Source organism: Oncorhynchus keta, chromosome 17 (genome assembly GCF_023373465.1).
Source record: "Oncorhynchus keta strain PuntledgeMale-10-30-2019 chromosome 17, Oket_V2, whole genome shotgun sequence".
In the NCBI taxonomy this organism is placed as follows: Eukaryota; Metazoa; Chordata; class Actinopteri; order Salmoniformes; family Salmonidae; genus Oncorhynchus; species Oncorhynchus keta.
The window spans coordinates 15068357-15089859 of NC_068437.1; the positions used below are offsets into that span (position 1 = coordinate 15068357).

The 21503-nt window shown below is 42.8% G+C and overlaps 1 protein-coding gene across 7 annotated transcripts; it reads right to left on the bottom strand.

The window, feature by feature from the left end:
* Positions 1-259: 259 nt before the first annotated feature.
* On the bottom strand, positions 260-20763 carry LOC118396506 (E3 ubiquitin-protein ligase RFWD3-like). Of its 7 annotated transcripts, none has more exons than XM_035790760.2 (14): positions 20676-20763; positions 16758-17061; positions 16372-16622; positions 16225-16283; positions 14785-14994; positions 14294-14385; positions 14053-14167; positions 13587-13812; positions 13275-13425; positions 12854-13030; positions 12308-12522; positions 5618-5835; positions 929-1006; positions 260-491 (listed from the first exon to the last, which is right to left on the bottom strand). In XM_035790760.2, exons 1-14 carry the CDS (start codon positions 20737-20739, stop codon positions 474-476), a joined length of 2178 nt encoding a protein of 725 aa, XP_035646653.1. In that variant the 5' UTR covers positions 20740-20763; the 3' UTR covers positions 260-473. The 7 variants fall into 7 exon arrangements, with proteins under 7 accessions (XP_035646653.1, XP_035646651.1, XP_035646650.1 ...); XM_035790758.2 differs by having other exon boundaries at positions 827-1006; XM_035790757.2 differs by having other exon boundaries at positions 260-1006.
* Positions 20764-21503: the final 740 nt, after the last annotated feature.

The window sequence follows — 21503 nt, forward strand, 5'->3', positions numbered from 1 at the left end:
ATACATTTTCATTAGCCAACTATGAGATAATCTAGTACTTTTGTTTCTATTATCCGACTCCTGTCAGTTATTTTGTTTTTGACAAACCCCTGTACTGTTACGGATATTTTGCCTATGAAAATATAAACTGATTGATTACTGACCTCTAAAATATAGTTCTAGACAGAATACAGACATGGTTGAAAACATCTGAAAAAAAGATGGTTTATGAAAATAACGTTAGACATTGAAACTGAAGATGCACAATCACAAGTCAGGATGAAAAATAACCAATGATTTCTATTTTATTACATTACAAATTATACAAAAATTTGTTATAAAATACACAATTTCCTCTGGAAATAAAATAAGGAAATAAAAAATGAAACACATTCAGAAGGATTTTTTTAAATATTTTTTTTTTAATGCAGCTTGCTGATCAGTTGTGCCAATCAGGATCCAGGAAATGTAACAAGCCATTGATGTCCTGATTTTCATCCATGGATCAGTCTCTAAAACCAGAGATGGAACACATTAAAAAATTTGCCGACAGCATGGTTAACTGGCAACACTAACTGATTCGTCACATGCATCAAAAAACAAGAAAGCAAAATAATTTTTTGATAGGATGTTCTCTGTGATTCTTAATGTAAACATTTAGGGCAGTAGTGTATCTGTACAGGCACTCCAGTTATCAGTTCCTTCATAACACTGCAGCAGTGTGATGGCTCTCCAGTCCCGCTACTGCTATGAAAACCCAATAAAAGTTTCTGTAGTGACTTTGGGTAAGAAAAGGCTGTACTAAATGGATGCCATTTATACAGTGCAGCAGCCGTGCTACTCATACATGTTCTATGCTGGTGGTGTCCTCCATAATTCCTCCTCATTCCCACTTGTAAATTTTGAGCATCTTCTCAGTGAGAGAGGCCAGGTAACTGCCCTGGTTCACCTCAAATGGACAGATGTCCAACACTGGGAGGTCAGCAGACAACTTCTGAATCAGGGATCCACTCCCTGCATCCCACACCTGGGGGAAAAAGATGACATGATTAGAAACAATGGCTCAATGTGAAGCTCGAGCCAGTTTTATATAATTCAAACTATTCCCCAAATGCCTCAAAACAGAGTCAAGCCTCTCACTTTTATGGATTTCTTTCAACCACAAAACAGTTGAACCATTTGGGAAGAATCAATCTCAACAGTGGAGTAAATTTTAACTGAGCCTAACTTCTAATAATACATCAGCCAACCTGGAAAAAGTACTAGTTTGTTGTTGTTGCAGGCTGTCATCAATCCTAGATCAAACAATGGGGTAATACAAAGTAAGGCCCGGATGTCACGTAAAATTAAAGTGGTCAAAGGTCAAATATGGTCATAATGGAAATAGTAATAGATTTAGGGCAAATATCCTGAAATTCTTAACTAAAACTGAGTAGATGATCAAACAGAGTCAATGCATTAAAACAGAAAAGCATGTGGAGAAGTGGATTCGGATATTTCAGCCACATCCGTTGCAGACAGGTGTATTACATTTTTTAAAATATATATTTTTTTTAAATCGAGCACATAGCCATGCAATCTCCATAGACAAAGATTTGCAGTTGAATAGCCTTACTGATGAGCTCAGTGACTTTCAATGTGATACCATCATAGGATGTCACCTTTCCAACAACTCAGTTCATCAAACTTCTGCCCTGCTAGAGCTGCCCCGGACAACTGTAAGTGCTGTTACTGTGAAGTGGAAGAGTCTAGAAGCAACAACTGCTCAAACACGAAGTGGTAGGCCACACAAGCTCACAGAATGGGACCGCCAAGTGCTGAAGCATAAAAATAGTCTGCCCTGAGATGCAACACTCACTACTGTATTCCAAACTGCCTCTGGAAGTAACGTCAGCTAAATAACTGTTCGACGGGCGGTTCATGTACTGGGTTTCCATGGCCGTGCAGCCGCACTCAAGCCTAAGATCACCATACGCAATTCCAAGCGTCGGCTGGAGTGGTGTAAAGCTCACCGCCATTGGAATCTGGGGCAGTAGAAACACATTCTCTGGAGTGCTGAATCACGCTTCATCATCTGGCAGTCCAAAAGGACAAATCCATCCGGGTTTGAATGCATAGTGCCAACTGTGGAGTTTGGTGAAGGAGGAATAATGGTCTGGGGCTGATTTTCATGGTTCGGGCTAGGACCATTTGTCATTGTATGATGTAGAGTGAAGACTATCTATCTAGATGATTCTGTGTTCTTATGTGATCCTTTCCTGTTTCAATATGATCATGCCCACGTGCACAAAGCGAGGTCCATACAGAAATGTTTTGTCGAGCTCAGTGTGGAAGAACTTGACTGGCCTTCAGAGGTCTGACCTCAACCCCATCAAACACCTTTGGGATGAATTGGAATGCCAACTGCAAGCCAGGCCTAATCGCCCTGACCTCACTAATACTCGTGGCTGAATGGAATTAAGTCCTGCAGCAATTTTTTTTATTTCACCTTTATTTAACCAGGTAGGCAAGTTGAGATCAAGTTCTCATTTACAATTGCGACCTGGCCAAGATAAAGCAAAGCAGTTCGACACATACAACAACACAGAGTTGCACATACAGTCAATAATACAGTAGAAAAATAAGTCTATATACAATGGAGGCGAGACCAGGGAGGTAAAGGCAACAACAAAAAAAGGCCATGGTGGTGAAGTAAATACAATATAGCAAGTAAAACACTGGAATGGTAGATTTGCAGTGGAAGAATGTGCAAAGTAGAGATAGAAATAATTGGGTGCAAAGGAGCAAAATAACCAAATACAGTAGGGGAAGAGGTAGTTGTTTGGGCTAAATTATAGATGGGCTATGTACAGGTGCAGTGATCTGTTCTGACAGCTGGTGCTTAAAGCTAGTGAGGGAGATAAGTGTTTCTAGTTTCAGAGATTTTTGTAGTTTGTTCCAGTCATTGGCAGCAGAGAACTGGAAGGAGAGGCAGCCAAAGGAGGAATTGGCTTTGGGGGTGACCAGAGATATACCTGCTGGAGCGCATGCTACAGGTGGGTGCTGCTATGGTGACCAGCGAGTTGAGATAAGGGGGACTTTACCTAGCAGGGTCTTGTAGATGACCTGGAGCCAGTGGGTTTGGCGACGAGTATGAAGCGAGGGCCAGCCAACGAGAGCGTACGGGTCGCAGTGGTGGGTAGTATATGGGACTTTGGTGACAAAACAGATGGCACTGTGACAGTAAACTGGATGCAGTCCGAGTAGAGTTTTGGAAGCTATTTTGAAGATGACATCGCCAAAGTCGAGGATCGGTAGGATGGTCAGTTTTACAAGGGTATGTTTGGCAGCATGAGTGAAGGATGCTTTGTTGCGAAATAGGAAGCCAATTCTAGATTCAACTTTGGATTGGAGATGTTTGATGTGAGTCTGGAAGGAGAGTTTCCAGTCTAACCAGACACCTAGCTATTTGTAGTTGTCTACATATTCTAAGTCAACCATCCAGAGTAGTGATGCTGGACTGGCGGGTAGGTGCAGGCAGCGATCGGTTGAAGAGCATGCATTTAGTTTTACTTGTATTTAAGAGCAGTTGGAGGCCACGGAATGAGAGTTGTATGGCATTGAAGCTCATCTGGAGGGTTGTTAACAGTGTCCAAAGAAGGGCCAGAAGTATACAGAATGGTGTCATCTGCGTAGAGGTGGATCAGAGACTCACCAGCAGCAAGAGCGACATCATTGATGTATACAGAGAAGAGAGTCAGCCCAAGAATTGAACCCTGTGGCACCCCCATAGAGGTTCAATGTTCCAACATCTAGTGGAAAGCCTTCCCATAAGAGTGGAGGCAGTTATAGCAGCAAAGGGGGGGACCAACTCCATATTAATAACAATGATTTCAGATTGAGATGTTCCATAAGCAAGCGTCCACATACTTTTGACCAAACAACAAATAGACAAAATTTTACAAACACACAAAAAACATCTCTCCAATGTTGTAAACAAATTTGTGCACGTCTCTGTTAGTGAGCATTTCTCCTTTACCAATATAATCAATCCACCTGACAGGTGTGGCATATCACGAAGCTAATTAAACAGCATGTTCATTACACAGGTGCACGCACCTTGTACTGGGGACAATAACATGCCACTAAAATGTACAGTTTTGGAACTAAACAATACTACAGATGTTTCAAGTTGAGGTTGAGTGCAATTGTCATTGTGACTGCAGGAATGTCCATCAGAGCTGTGGCCAAATAATTTTATGTTAATTTCTCTATCATAAGCCACTTCCAACGTCGTTTGAGAATGTGGAAGTACGTCCAACCGGCCTCACAACCGCAGACCAGGTGTATGGCTTCATGCAGGCGAGCAGTTTGATGTCAACGTTGTGAACAGAGTGCACCATGGTGGCGGTGGGGTTATGGTATGGGCAGGCACAAGCTACGGACAACAGACAGAGATACTGTGACGAGATCCTGAGGCCCATTGTTGTGCCATTCATCCGCAGCTATCACTTCATGTTTCAGCATGGCCCCATGTCACAAGGATCTATACATAATTCCTAGAAGCTGAAAATGTCCCAGTTCTTCTATGGCCTGCATACTCACCAGACATGACAGCCATTGAGCATGTTTGGAGATGCTCTGGCTCAATAGCGTGTTCCAGTTCAAACCAAATTCAGCAACTTCGCACAGCCATTGAAGAGGAGTGGGACAACATTAAAGGCCACAATCAAAAGCCTGATCAACTCTATGCAAAGGACATGTGTTACACTGCATTAAGCAAATGCTGGTCAAACCAGATACTAACTGGTTCTGATCCACAACCTTACCTTTTAGTTGTTTTAAGTATGTGACCAACAGATGCATATTTGTATTCCCAGTCATGTGAAATCCATAGATGAAGGCCTAATGCATTTATTTAAATTGACTGAGTTCTTTATATGACCTAAAAAATAAAAAAATAAAATAAAAATTGTAGAAATTGTTGCATGTTGGGTTTATATTAGTTTCCTGTAATTGAACATTCAGATGTGTTCAGTTACAGTTGGTCTGTAGCGCCACTTAAGACCAATCTCAAATGATGTAGAGCCTCTCAGAAAACTGCAGGAGTCCCCGTTGACCCAGGAGAATATTACCTCTTAAGATTCAGACTTTCTGGGCCAGAGAAATTGAAACTGTAATGTTATTTTTAAGTGGAAAAAAGTACAAGCAGACAAAAAGGATGGATGGTCGCAGATCCTATCCAAATTTACTGAGCAAGTCAATACAAACTTAAATCATACTTTAAATCTTAAATACATAGACTATGGTATAAACATATTTATAGTTGCTTTTGGTGTAATTATTATCTTCAAAGCCATGCATATAAACAGATAAAGCATACAGCATGTTCCATCATATTGGTAAAACTTGGGCATTAGCAAACCAAAATAATTCTCCGACAGTATAGATTCCCACTAACTACTCAGAGAGACACTTCTGAACAATAAGCACATCTTGTGAGGATCAGACATTCTGGGGCAGAGATATTTGGACTGAGGGGTCATGTGTAAATGCAGTCAAAGTTGACATTTTTTGGGGTAATGATGAATCTCAACCATATTAACTGAATAAAGTAAAAATACACACACACAAAATTGCATCCATGCCAGTGGCTCACCATGATGGAGTTGGTGGCCTCGTCCCCGGCACACACCAGAGTGGAGCCCTCCCCGGCCGGGCTTCTGAACACGGCATTCTTGGTGAGCAGCTTGCAGGAGGGGCCAGCCCTGAATGTCTGGACTGGGTAGCAGGAACACGAGGGTTCCTGAGCCACGTCCTGCTGGGGGGTCCTGTTCAGCTCCATCAGAACACAGCGCAGCGATGGCTTGGAGCGCCCTGGACGGGATCAAACACAGAGACTGTCAGTCTAAATACGAGAGCTAGTGGTCACCTACCCTGGTCCTGGAGAGCTAAATGGGGAGTATAGGCTTTTGTTACAGCCCAGCACAAGCCAAAACAAAACACCTGCTTTGAAATATAAGAATTAATCCAGCAAACAGAGAGATGCCAGGACAACAAAGACCCACAACTAAGTAAAAAGCAGAAAAAAATGCCTATACATCTTATTACATTTACAGTACCAGTCTAAAGTTTGGCCATTCAAGGGTTTTTCTTTATTTTTACTATTTTCTTCATTGTAGAATAAGTGAAAGACATTAAAACTATGAAATAACATACAGAATCATGTAGTAACCAACCAAACAAACAAAAAAAGCTATTTTATATTTGAGATTCTTCAAAGTAGCCACCCCTTGATGACAGCTTTGCACACTCCTGGCATTCACTCAACCAGCTTCACCTGGAATGCTTTTCCAACAGTCTTGAAGGAGTTCCCACATATGCTGAGCACTTGTTGGCTGATTTTCCTTCACTATGCGGTCCAACTCATCCCAAACCATCTCAATTGGATGATTGTGGAGGCCAGGTCATCTGATGCAGCACTCCATCACTCTCCTTCTTGGTCAAATAGCCCTTACACAGCCTGGAGATGTGTTGGGTCATTATCCTGTTGAAAAACAAATGATAGTTCTAAGCCCAAACCAGATGGGATGGCGTATTGCTGCAGAATGCTGTGGTAGCCATGCTGGTTAAGTGTGCCTTGAATTCTATATAAATCACAGACACCGTCACCAGCAAAGTACCCCCACACATCACGGTGGGAACCACACATGCAGAGGCCATCTGTTCACTTACTCTGCGTCTCACAAAGACAAGGTGGTTGGAACCAAAAAATCTCAAATTTGGACTTATCAGACCAAAAAGGACACATTTACACTGGTCTAATGTCCATTACTTGTGTTTCTTGGCCCAAGCAAGTCTCTCCTTCTTATTGGTGTCCTTTAGTAGTGGTTCCTTGGCGCAATTGGACTATGAAGGCCTGATTCACGCAGCCTCCACTGAACAGTTGATGTTGAGATGCGTCTTTACTGAACTCTGAAGCATTTATTTGGGCTGCAATTTCTGAGGCTTGTAACTCTGATGAACTCATCTTCCTTCAAGATTGTTGAAAAAGCATTCCCAGGTGAAGCTGATTGAGTGAATGCCAAGAGTGTGCAAAGCTGTCATCAAGGGAAAGGGTGGCTGGTAGTGAGCGAGACAAACTCAGCAAAGGCCCCGTCTTTCAAAGACATTTAGTAAAACAAATCCATATAACTTCACAGATCTTCATTGTGAAGGGTTTAAACACGGTTTCCCATGCTTGTTCAATGAACCATAAATTAATGAACATGCACCTGTGAAACAGTCATTAAGACACAAACATCTTACATTAAGGTCACAGTTATAAAAACTTAGTACACTAAAGAGTTAGGACACTTTCTTCTGACTCTGAAAAACACCAAAAGAAAAATGCCCAGGGTCCCTGCTCATCTGCGTGAACATGACTTAGGCATGCTACAATGAGGCATGAGGACTGCAGATGTGGCCAGGGCATATAAATTGCAATGTCCGTACTGTGAGACGCCTAACACAGCACTACAGGGAGACAGGACGGGCAGTTGATCATCTTCGCAATAGCAGCCCTCGTGTAACACCTGCACAGGATCGGTACATCCGAACATCACACCTGCTGGACAGGTTCAGGATGGAAACAACAACTGCCCGAGTTACACCAGGAACGCACAATCCCTCCAACAGTGCTCAGGCTGAACAAGGCTGGACTGAGGGCTTGTAGGCCTGTTGTAAGGCAGCTGGTCGGATTTGCGTTTAAATTCACTCGATTTCCAAAGACAAACATTTTGAATTGCATGCAGTTAAAGTGAAAGTATATAAGGACTCACACATCACTGTAGTCGGCTGCTACAGACCTCCCTCGGGAGATGCACTTAAAACTCTGATGTCCTGCACTAGCAAAATGACTCGGAATTCATTATTTTAGGAGATTTGAACTGGGACATGCTTACATCTGTATTGGACTCTTAAAGACTCCCTGAATCTCGCTCAATTAATGAATGTGCCAAAAAGACCAAATCCCAGAACACCTAACAAATCAACTCTATTGGACATTATTCTAACAAATACACATCTGGGATATTCTGTAATGATGTCAGTGATCACTGTGCATATTGCTTGTGTTAGAAATACAAAATAAATTACCGAAGCCAAACCCTGTTATATTTTTCAAATACATTTTAGACAGTTTGATGAGCAAGCATTCTTACATGATCTGTACCATAATATTGACAGAATACGTCTGACTCCTGATGTTGACACTGCCAGGGACTATTTTTATATGAAATGTGTCCATTTGTGATAAGCATGCCCATGTGAAGAAATTTAGAGTCAGTGGAAGGGACCATACCTGGATTTCAGATAACTTGGCAGAATTAATTAGAAAGAGAAATATATACAGTTGAAGTCGGAAGTTTATACACCTTAGCCAAATACATTTAAACTAAGTTTTTCACAATTCCTGACATTTAATCCAACCAAAAATTCCCTGTTTTAGGTCAGTTAGGATTCTCACTTTATTTCAAGAATGTGAAATGTCAAAATAATAGTAGAGAGAACGATTTATTTCAGCTTCTATTTCAATGATCACATTCCCAGTGGGTCAGAATTTTTCATACACTCAATTAGTATTTGGTAGCATTGCCTTTAAATTGTTTAACTTGGGTCAAACATTTCAGGTAGCCTTCCACAAGCTTCCACAATAAGTTGGATGAATTTTGGCCCATTCCTCCTGACAGAGCTGGTGTAACTGAGTCAGGTTAGTAGGCCACCTTGCTCACACACACACTTTCAGTTCTGCACACAACTTTTCTATAGGATTGAGGTCAGGGCTTTGTGATGGCAACTCCAATACCTTAACTTTGTTGTCCTTAAGCCATTTTGCCACAACTTTGGAAGTATGCTTGTGGTCATTGTCCATTTGGAAGACCCATTTGCAACCAAGTTTTAACTTTCTGACTGATGCTTCAATATATCTACATAATTTCCCACCCTTTTGATGACATCCATTTTGTGAAGTGCACCAGTCCCTCCTGCAGCAAAGCACCCCCACAATATGTTGCTGCCACTCCCGTGCTTCACGGTTGGGGTGGTGTGCTTCACGGTTGGGATGGTGTTCTTCATCTTGGAAGCCTCCCCCTTTTCCTCCAAACATAATGGTAATTATGGCCAAACAGTTCTATTTTTGTTTCATCAGACCTGAGGACATTTCTCCAAAAAGTACAATCTTTGTCCCTATGTGCAGTTGCAAACCGTAGTCTGGCTTTTTTATGGTGGGTTTGGAGCAGTGGCTTCTTCCTTGCGGAGTGGCCTTTCAGGTTATGTCGATATTGGACTCGTTTTACTGCGGATGTAGATACTTTTGTACCCGTTTCCTCTAGCATCTTCACACTTTGCTGTTGTTCTGGGATTGATTTGTACTTTTCACACCAAAGTACATTAATCTCTAGGAGACAGAACGCGTCTCCTTCCTGAGCGGTATGATGGCTGCGTGGTGCCATGGTGTTTATACTTGGGTACTACTGTTTGTACAGATGAACGTGGTACCTTCAGGCATTTGGAAATTGCTCCCAAGGATCAACCAGACTTGGAGGTCTACAATTTGTTTTCTGAAGTCTTGGCTAATTTATTTTGATTTTCCTATGATGTCAAGCAAAGAGGCACTGAGTTTGAAGGTAGGCCTTGAAATACATCCACAGGTACACCACCAATTGACTCAACTTACATCAAATTAGCCTGTCAGAATCTTCTAAAGCCATGACATAATTTTCTGGAATTTTCCAAGCTGTTTAAAATGCACAGTCAACTTAGCGTATGTAAACTTCTGACCCACTGGAATTGTGATACAGTGAATTATAAGTGAAACAATCTGTCTATAACTCTGTTTGTGGATTTATCAAAGGCCTTTGATTCAGTTGACCATGAATTGTTGCTAGCTAGACTCAAAAACATTGGTCTCAGTGAAGGGGCAGCAAATATGCAGATGAAAGTCATATATTCATGTGCTCCTTCTCTGGTTCAGGCTGTTGAAGAACTCCAGACTGCTTTTGTCACTGCAGGCCTCTTAATAGTCTCAAATTGGTCTTGAATGTACAAAAAACTAAATTCATGACCTTTACATTTAGGTATTTGGTTGATGACAAGTTGTCCTTTAAAGTTAATGCGGATAATCTTGTGACAAAGCTTAAATGTAGTTTTTATTTTCGTAATAAGGCTTGCTTCCCACTTATGGCTAGAAAGAATCTTGTTCAGGCCACTTTTCTATCTGTAATTGATTATGGTGACTTGTATATGCATGCAGCCTCCACTGTCTTACAGAGACTGGACACTTTTTATCATGCATCTTTGCACTTTATTACAAAATGCCAAGTCACTCACTCACCATTGCACCTTGCACCAATTGGTAGGTTTGCACAGAATTTATATGCACAGAAAGACGCATTTTTATGTGTTCATCTACAAAGCCCTTTTGGGTAAACTCCCTCTTTACCTCTGTAGTCTGGTCTCCTTCACCACCAGCAGTCACCATACCCAGTCTGCTAGGTGGTTACTACTTAAATCCCCAGGACATTCACAATATTAGGCAAGACTGCCTTCTCTTCTTGTGCACCAGAGGCATGGAATAGTCTACAATCCATGCTTCATCTAGATATGTTAGTGACCCTGAATGAATTTAAAACATTGATGGAAGACTGTTAGGGAAGAGTATAAAATGCTTTTTTTAGGCTGGATCATGTATGTTTTAATTATGTAATGTATTAATTGTTGCTGCCTTCTTGGCCAGGTATCCCTTGAAAAAAGAGACTATGGGTCTCAATGGGCTTCTCCTGGTAAAATATGTATATATCACACTACCGGGGTCACATAGAAATGTCCTTGTTTTTGGAAAAAAAAAAAAAAAACATTTGTCTATTAAAATAATATAAAATTGATCAGACATACAGTGTGGACATTGTTAATTTTGAAAATGACTATTGTAGCTGGAAAAGCCAGATTTTTTTAAATGGAATATCTACATAGGCGTACAGAGGCTCATTATCAGCAATCATCACTCCAGTTTTCCAATAGCACATTGTGTTAGCTAATCCAAGTTTATCATTTTAAAAGGCCATTAGATCATTAGAAAACCCTTTAGCAATTTTGTTAGCACAAAATATTTAGACTACTTGAGTATCTGGAGCATCAGCATGTGTGTTTGATTACAGGCAAAAAATGGCCAGAAACAAAGATCTTTCTTCTGATACTCGTCAGTCTATTCTTGTTCTGAGAAACGAAGGCTATTCCATGCGAGAAATTGCCAAGAAACTGAAGATCTAGTACAACGCTGTGTACTACTCCCTTCACAGAACTGCGCAAACTGGCCCTAACCAGAATACAAAGAGTGGGGGGCCCCGGTGCATAACTGAGCAAGAGGACAAGTACATTGTTTCTCAAACTAGACACGAGACAAGTCCTCAACAGCTTCATTAAATAGTACCCGCAAAACACCCGTTTCAACATCAACAGTGAAGAGGCGACTCCAGGATGCTGAGTTCCTCTGTCTAGTGTGTTATTTTGCCGATCTTAAACTTTTCATTTTATTGGCCAGTCTGAGATATCGCTTTTTCTTTGCAACTCTGCATAGAAGGCCAGCATCCCAGAGTCACCTCTTCACTGTTGACATTGAGACTGGTGTTTTGCGGGTACAATTTAATGAACCTGCCAGTTGAGGACTTGTCTAGTGTCTAGTTTGAGAAACAATGTACTTGTCCTCTTGCTCAGTTATGCACAAGGGCCTCCCACTCCTCTTTCTATTCTGGCTAGAGCCAGTTTGCGCTGTTCTGTGAACGGAGTAGTACACAAAGTTGTATGAGATCTTCAGTTTCTTGGCAATTTTGAGCCTGTAATTTAATCCACAAATGCTGAGTATCCAGATACTCAACTAGTCTAAAGAAGGACAGTTTTATTGCTTCTTTAATCCAGACAACAGTTTTCAGCTGTGCTAACATAATTGCCAAAGGGTTTTCTAATGATCAATTAGCCTTTGAAAATTATAAACTTGGATTAGCTAACACAACGTGCCATTGGAAAACAGGAGTGATGGTTGCTGATAATGCGCCTCTGTACGCCTATGTAGATATTCCATTTTTTTTTCAAACAGCTGCAACAGTCATTTACAACATTAATGTCTACACTGTATTTCTGATCAATTTGATGTTATTTTAAAATGGACAAAAAAATATATAATTTGCTTTTTTTCCCCAAAAACAAGGACATTTCTAAATGACCCCAAACTTTTGAACGGTAGTGTATAGACACACACATTTATTTAGGCCCTTCATTGCCCCTCATAGTCCTCCCCAGGATGGTATAGTCTCACCTGGTCTGTAGGTGACCAAACAGTGTCTGCTCTCTGGCTGCACCTGGATGTCTGTGCAGCCTCCTGTCTCCAGGGGCAACATGTGGGGTCTGTAGGTGGTCCCGTCTACTTGCTCCCAGAAGTAACCCCCATCCAGAGAGCCTGCGATGAGGCCACCACATGGGAACGAGCTGGAGGCGGCGCGAGGCACATAGGACAGGGATGCCACGGGACACCTGGGAGAAGCCAGAGGTCATGGTTGGTGCCTGTGGTTTTAAAAATCACACTACATACTAAAATTGTATAACATATTATAATATATTACACTATGTGAATTACATTTCACACACACCATATAAATTAATATTCATTCCACCATCTTTGAAAGTGAGTAACAAAACAAATAAAATTTAAAATCTAAGCCCAGAAATGTACCTGGTCAGATCCTGTTGTGAAGAAGGTAAAACTCTGGGCCCTACCTAGGTTATATTGACAGGTGTAGTTTAAACTGTGGTGTCGAATACAGACTAGATGACCTTTGCTCGCTGGCCTGGCTGTCAGACTGACCTGGAACGTAGTGGCTGTAGCTCCTGGACATGTGTGCTGGTGTCCCTGGTGTCATACACCAGCACGGAGCCGTTACTGAGACCAGCGTACACATAGTTGTTGTTGTCCAGGCACCAGCAGCAGCTCCACACTGGTTTGCCTGTGTTGTAGGTCTGCACCACTGTGTTGGTCATTAGACTACAGGAGAATAATGGTAAAGTTAGGATATTAGATTTAGAAGGGAAAATACTGTCCTTATTAACCATCAATGGTTTTGTTATCAATATTAAGTCTGAATGGTTCTTGCAATTCAGAAAAGTTCAATGTTCTTCTCCATCAGAGCCTGGGGCTATGAAGTCAATGCCATTCTGGAACACACAGTCCTGATAAATCTCTCTGCTTAGACACAGACTCTCTGCTTAGAAGCAGGCTATCTGGTTACCTGGTGAGTTTTATGGTGTTGTCCAGGGCAGCGGAGAGCAGGAGGCTGTCGGCCTGTCTGTTGAAGGCCAGGCCTCTGATCTGTTTGACATGGATGGGAATGTACTGGCAGGCCTTCAGATTCAACGTGCTCACCTTCTTCACCCCGCAGCCTGGCAGGTAGACAGAGGGGAGAGCAAAGGTGGAGAAATGATTACAAGAAGTAACAAATACTTCCCTTTGATATTTTCACATCTATACAATCTGTGCAAAAAAACAAATGCTCACAGCTATTTTGTACTGAAAGCATATCAAAGCTTATCAAAGGTCTTACCGGGCACCAGGCTAGTGTGTGGGGAGGGCTGAGAGGCCAGCAGGCAGCTGAGGGGTTCACAGTAGGACAGCACCCTGCATCCCCCCACCTGGGACACCAGCACGGCCTTGGAGAAGACATAGTGGCCCCCCTGGGTGCTGTCCTGTCTCTGAAAGAGCCCAGAGAGAGATGCCGCTGAGCTCTGTGAGGGCCCACAGCCAGGCTGGGCCATCAGAGTCTTCAGCTCCTGACAGAGGTAGAAGGAAGAAAGAAAAGTGACCCACCTGCACTGTTCAATACCAATGGAAGTCAAGTAAAAAATAGCAGATACAGTATGTGATCAGAAAAACATTGAAAGTCAACATACAATCATCATAGTGGATTTAGGGGTAGATTTATCTCAATGATTAGGGCTTGGTATTCTAGTCCACCTGATAAATGGATGGGAGACTGGGGGATGACCGGTAAAGCAATGGGAATAAAGTACCTGTAGCTGCTTGTGCAGTTCCCCACATTCGTCTGTCATCACCTGCAGTTGTAGTCGGCACTGCGCTGACTCCAGTTCAGCCTTTCTACGCAGTGAATGCTCTTGCTCCAGTGACCTGCACACAACACATTCAGACACACTCACTCTCAACAGCTCCATCGCTACAGTAGTGAATCAGGTCAGATTCATGCCAATATCAGCAGTTCAGAAAATAAACTAAAGAGGTGAGCAGCTACTTCACCTCTTCATACTCTCCTGCTCAGTGTTGTCCAGAGCCCTCAGCTTGCGCGCGTACAGGAGGACGATATCGGTGCGCTTGGTTTTCTTGTTGCACTGCAGACATACAGCAGAAGATCATTACAAGAGCCAGACGGAGTCTGATGGGACGCCTTCACGTCACTGTCTGCGTATTAAGTCAATTGTTTTTTGGGGGTCATATTTTATGGTGGTGTTTTCTCAGATGTAAGTAATTCAGAGGGGATTTCTTGAGTTTCGACTCATTTTTGAATGCTTGAGGAAGCTGCGCCTCCAGCACAGATTCCACCTGGTGCCAGTCACTACAGTGGAAGTAGGAGCTTGTTTTTTTCCACTTAGGATGAAATAGATTCTCCTTTCTTTCAAATGCTGAGTGCAGACCTTTTCAATTTTCCTGTTCATAGTGGAACCAGGAGCAATTCCAGTCCTCTCCCCCCACACATACCAAGGCTGACAGACAGACATGAAGACACCGACCTGGGGACACCTGGCTCCCTGGCCCTTGCCCTTCACCCAGCGGGCGATGCAGTTGTAGCCAAAGAGATGTCCGCAGCGCAGGGTGGCCAGGCGATGCTCCCCTGACGTGGTCCAGGGCTCAAAGCAGATGGAGCAGGTCTCCCCTTCCCCCTCATCCCCCTGGGACAACCGAAGGGCCGGTGCACTGGAGGCTAGTGGGTCTGATACAACCTAGAGGGGACAGAGAGATGATGCATGACATTTCTGACAGTGCATGGGAATAAATAAAAATGGCACAATGCTACTAGAGAAACTGCACTAATGAGCTAATCATCACCAGCACTGCAGTGCATCTCCTCCTCATGGACTGCACCAGATTTGCCAGTTCTTGCTGTGAGATGTTACCCCACTCTTCCACCAAGGCACCTGCAAGTTCCCGGACATTTCTGTGGGGGGGGCGGCGGCCCTAGCCCTCAACCTCCGATCCAGCAAGTCCCAGACGTGCTCAATGGGATTGAGATCAGGGCTCTTCGCTGGTCATGGCAGAACACTGACATTCTTGTCTTGCAGGAAATCACACAGCAGCAGTATGGCTGGTGGATCATGTACTCCCGCTCTAGAGTACAGGCCACAGTGTAATGCTCATTCATTCGATGATAAATCGCGAATCCGAGCATCACCCCTGGTGAGACAAAACCGCAACTCGTCAGTGAAGAGCAGTGGTCCAGCGACGCTGGGTTTGTGCCCATAGGCGACGCTGTTGCCGGTGATATCTGGTGAGGACCTGCCTTTACAGCAGGCCTACAAGCCCTCAGTCCAGCCTCTCTCTGCCTATTGCAGACAGTCTGAGCACTGATGGAGGGATTGTGCATCTTGGTGTAACTCGGACAGTTGTTGTTGCCATCCTGTACCTGTCCCACAGGTGGGATGTTCGGATGTACCGATCCTGTGCAGGTATTGTTACATGTAGTCTGCCACTGCGAGGACGATCAGCTGTCCACCCTGTCTCCCTGTAGCGCTCTTATGAGTCTCACAGTACGGACATTTCAATTTATTGCCCTGGCCATATCTGCAGTCCTCATACCTCCTTGCAGCATGCCTAAGGCATGTCCACGCAGATGAGCAGGGACCCTGGGCATCTTTCTTTTGGTGTTTTTCAGAGTCACTAGAAAGGTCTCTTTAGTGTCCTACGTTTTCATAACTGTGACCTTAATTGCCTACCATCTGTAAGCTGTTAGTGTTAACTCCACAGGTGCATGGTTATTCATTGTTTATGGTTCATTGAACAAGCATGGACACAGTGTTTAAACCCTTTACAGTGAAGATCTGTGAAGTTATTTGGATTTTTACAAATTATCTTTGAAAGACAGGGTCCTGAAAAAAATATGTTTATTTTTTTGCTGATTTTAGTATGCCCATCCAAGAGTGTAGGCCAATCACTGGCAATGAATGTGGTCTTACCTCAGGATTCACTTGATTTCCAGTCACGGTCCTCGCAGCCTCTGTGGTTGCATTAGAATCTATACACAGGATGGCATGGTGAGATTCACTCTTTATAGGTTACAGTAGAAAATGGCTATGTATTGATCAGACTTGAGTTTGGTTTACCTGAATAATAAAGGCCTTCGGGTGGCGTGACTGCAACTGGAGGGTTTGGACGAGGGTTGGAGGGAACGGCCGAGTTGGGAGGCTCTGCTGCTGGCCCCAGGGGATCTGCCTCATCCTCCGACTCGCTCAGCTCCGTCGTACTCCCAGAGTCGCCCTCGGCCTGGTTGGCTGCAGGGACTCGCAGCAGGAAATCCAGGAAGCTGCTAGCACGAGCAGCGGTCTGGGTGGAGGAGTGCTCCCTGAGGCCTGGCCTTGAACCACACAGAAACAATACAGGTACAATCAATGGGTATAACATGGGGTGAAATAGGTACTCAATGAAGCATACAATTATGTCCCCAGTATGGATACTCAGTTTAGAGGGAATCCAGTCCAACCATAATTACCTGGCTCTCCGATGCCTCAGGGTGGCTGCTGTGGTGACCCTGGGCTCAATATGACCCTCACTTCTGATCCTGGACCCAACTTGACCCTCCACTCTGGCTCTGTTCTGACTGAACGCCCAGGTGTTCGGGAGCCGTGGTGGGTCACAGGGAGCTGCATCTGCCTCGTCCTCTGTTTCACTGCCAGAGTCAGGGATGACGATAGGGAGATTTACCTGGTCTGCCACAACATCTGGCTCTGGTTCCCTACTGGGGCCCCCCAGCTGCAAGTCCACCTCCATCGCCTCCATCACCTCCATCTCATAACCTATGGGTGGGGGGCTAAAAATGAATTGCCTTCAATAGGAAGGATAATCCAACTGCATGAGATGTTAACAAATTATTTCCCTCTGGACTTCAGTGTTCTCAGACACTATTGTAGCCAACGGTCTTAATTGCAAGCAAACGTGAGTACAGTGAACCAATTCTGACTGAAGCCACAAAGGGTGACAACAAAAATCAGGTTATGTAACTTGCATGCAATGCTAACTTTTGCTATAAATGCATCATGGCTTAATTTAACTATCGAACCCCCATCAGAACCCAAAATATAAGGATGTTTTACTCCAATGGTTGTAAACAAACTTCATAGCCTCATAACAAGGTTAAAACATCCCTAACTCCGTCTATGAATTTGAGCGTGATTACTGTTGACCAAAACAGTGGCGGGGATTCGCTTTGTTATTGTTAGAAACTGCAGGTTGGCCGTTTTAAGGTAAAAGTTAGGTAACAATAGACATAGCTAACTGGTAGCTAACAATTATAACGTTATTTAGCCAAGTGCCACTGCTAACTACGTAGCTAGTTACCTTGCCATAGCCGGCTGCCCAGGCTGAGCGAAACAAGACTCCGAACAGGATTACGGATGTGCAGGTTTTGGAAATGGCAAGTAGCCAACGTTACATTGAGAGACTAGCTGAAGTCAATTCCATGGTGAACGAAGTTTACATTGGCGGAAGCCAAAGCAAAGGCCGCTCGGCTAGCTAGCTACAGTAACGTTGGCTACTCGAAGCAGCAAAAGCTAAAGTACACGAACAACTTGATTATTTGGTGACAGTCTCGAATGTGATCAATGGAATAACGCCACCACGTGGTTTTCATAACTATATACTTTTTTTGGAAATAGCCTAAATGAGCTAGAATGGTAACGTTAACTAGCTAGTTCGCCGCAGATCAGTCTCTGCTGCATCCATTGCTTCTTCTTAGGTAGGGTTTATCGGCGGTTGTAAAGCCATAGTGCCATACATTACCGACACATACTGTACTGGAGTGTGGGCCAGAGACAGGAAGAAAATAAATCCTACCTACCAGCCTAGTTGCTCTTAAAATAATATTACATATGAAACTATATCTAATTACGTTCTACAATATACTATTTAATTTGCTGTGTCGCCTTCTCTCTCTCATTAGACCTCAGGCTCTCTTTCACCTCTGATACTGCCCACACTGTAGCTATACATGGGCCACGGTCTCTGCTTTCTGGCAATAATCACACTTTCCTGTTGGATCCTTTCCTATCACATGTAAAGTCTTATTTGCCCGGCTGTGTCCCACCCGTAATCTTGTAAAAAAAATATATATAAAAATAGCCTCCTCTTCTGTCACATCCTCTCGTCCTCCCCGAATTCTCTGTACCTAAAATAAATACATGTCTACCCTTAGTATCTCTATTCCACTGCTCCTGCCATCTCTCCACCATCACTGTCCATTTCAGGCTTTTGCCTTGCTCATTGAAACTACAACATCAATATCCCTGTTTAAATTAGTTGCATGGGCAGTGTAGCATCTTACATCTATCTACTTCTTACCTTGAAAAATTGCGTGTGACCCAAACTGTCCTTGCCAGTGTAAAACTTCGTGGTTTACCATGAAAATAGTTAAACTACATTGCTTTTAACTTCAACGGTAAGACATTTGGTGTAATAATCTGATCGCAGTCATAGTTTCTTTGCTATCCCCATTGTCTATTTTTTTTCTTCTTCTGTGCGTTATATGGCGGACCACAACCCAAAAAGTGTATTGCCGCCACCAACTGGACGGATTGAAAAAGCAAAACAAGTAAAATTAAAGTGAAGTCCATATGTGATAGGGAAACAAATTTAATCAACCCAAATTAAAAGAGTCCGTACATTGACCAAAACAAAACTCCCACTTCTTCCATCGTTCAATTCTCCATATCTCCCTTCTCGTGCTCTAGGGCCTGAGAGGGTGGTATGGTTTGTGACAATGTTCCATGCTAGGGTTTTTTTTAATTAATTTATTTCACCTTTATTTAACCAGGTAGGCAAGTTGAGAACAAGTTCTCATTTACAACTGCGACCTGGCCAAGATAAAGCAAAAACAAACATACAGTCAATAATACAGTATAAACAAGTCTATATACAATGTGAGCAAATTAGGTGAGAAGGGAGGTAAAGGCAAAATAGGCCATGGTGGCAAAGTAAATACAATATAGCAAGTAAAACACTGGAATGGTAGTTTTGCAATGGAAGAATGTGCAAAGTAGAAATAAAAATAATGGGGTGCAAAGGAGCAAAATAAATAAATTAATTAAATACAGTTGGGAAAGAGGTAGTTGTTTGGGCTAAATTATAAGTGGGCTATGTACAGGTGCAGTAATCTGTAAGATGCTCTGACAGTTGGTGCTTAAAGCTAGTGAGGGAGATAAGTGTTTCCAGTTTCAGAGATTTTTGTAGTTCGTTCCAGTCATTGGCAGCAGAGAACTGGAAGGAGAGGCGGCCAAAGAAAGAATTGGTTTTGGGGGTGACTAGAGAGATATACCTGCTGGAGCGTGTGCTGCAGGTGGGAGATGCTATGGTGACCAGCGAGCTGAGATAAGGGGGACTTTACCTAGCAGGGTCTTGTAGATGACATGGAGCCAGTGGGTTTGGCGACGAGTATGAAGCGAGGACCAGCCAACGAGAGCGTACAGGTCGCAATAGTGGGTAGTATATGGGGCTTTGGTGACAAAACGGATTGCACTGTGATAGACTGCATTCAATTTGTTGAGTAGGGTATTGGAGGCTATTTTGTAAATGACATCGCCAAAGTCGAGGATTGGTAGGATGGTCAGTTTTACAATATATATACTATATAGTAAGCAGTGTCAGAGGAAAGCCCAAAAAGACTCTTAGACTCTTCTCTCTGCTACCGCACGGCAAGCTGTACCTGAGCACCAAGTCCAGGACCAAAAGGCTCCTTAACAGCTTCTATCCCCAAGCCATAAGTCTGCTGAACAATTCATCAAATGGCCACCAGATTATTTACATTGAACCCCCCTGCTGCTACTTGCTGTTTATTATCTGTTCATAGTCATTTCACCCCTACCTACATGTACAAATTACCTCGAATAAACCTGTACCCCATTGCATTGAGTCGGTACCGGTACCCCCTGTATATAGATTTTTTATTGTTATTTTATTGTGTAACTATTTAATTTATTTTTTACTTTAGTTATTTTCTTAACTCTTTCTTGAACTGCACTGTTGGTTACTGGGCCATGTAAGTAAGCACGGTATGGTTATATTCGGCACAGGTGACAAATAAAGTTTTGATTTGATATTATGTCCTGATTACTTTGCTCATTATACAGTAACTGTTCCACTCCATTGCACATCATGGACTGTACATTTGTTTATACATCCATACCATGCACAATTATTTGTTTCTTTTTTTGCTGTTCACTGTGTACAGACTGTATGTGGATTCATGTAAATTCTTCATCTATATTCTGCTTGTTTATTTGGTTTACTGTGGCAGCACCATTTCACAAAATCAAATTCTGGGTGTACATGATGAATAAAGATGATTGTGATTGTATCCAGTCTCCTATTTGTCCAGCAACTACAGTATTTCACATACTGCAAAAAGAAGCTCACTCACCGCTCTCTTCCTGGACACAGATCCCAAACATTCGTAGGATGTTTGGTGACTCAAAGCATTTCATAGTCTCCACTTCCTTTTGAAAGACCTGACTGTGTGGGACAAACATAACCCATTAAACAAATAGATGTTTAGCACCGAAGCTGATATTACAAGAACTCTCTGAGACGTCCTGTATGCTATGCTACATACCTCAGGCTTGTGCCCCTTGAGTAGGCGTATCTTTTGATGGCCACTGTGAATTTGTTGTACTCTCCTTTGAATATCTCTGAATTGTCATTTTTGATGAAGGGCTCTTTGGGCAGGTCGTAGATCAGCTCCTCTGGCTTGATCTCTCTGATATCTTGATCTAAAATTCTCAGCTTCTTTACTGTCAATGGGAAACACAACAAAGTCAATGAGATGGCAAGTCATACAGGAACATAACACATCAATAACACAGATAACTAAAGGTCCAACAGGAAAACACACCATCATGCAAAATGCAGTGAGACCATGGAGTGTTTTCCTGGTGTAGGATGTAAACTATGCTGTGTTTTGTAGTGTGTATGAGTTTGTATGAGTGAAACTTGAGTGCTTGTCGTATCAAACAAAAATGGAGAAAGGTATAAACCACAAAGGAACGAAAATGCAAACAGACACACAGTCTCCTTTATCATCAGATGCTGGTCAAGGTCAACGAGAAATGAGAAACAATAGTTGCTCAGATTCCAAATGAAGTAGTACAGCTAGTAAACACTTTTTTAAAACCTTTATTTAACTAGTGTTAGTGGAATTCTAAATTCCTCTGTATTATTTCCCATTCAGAATTAAATACTCTGTCAATGC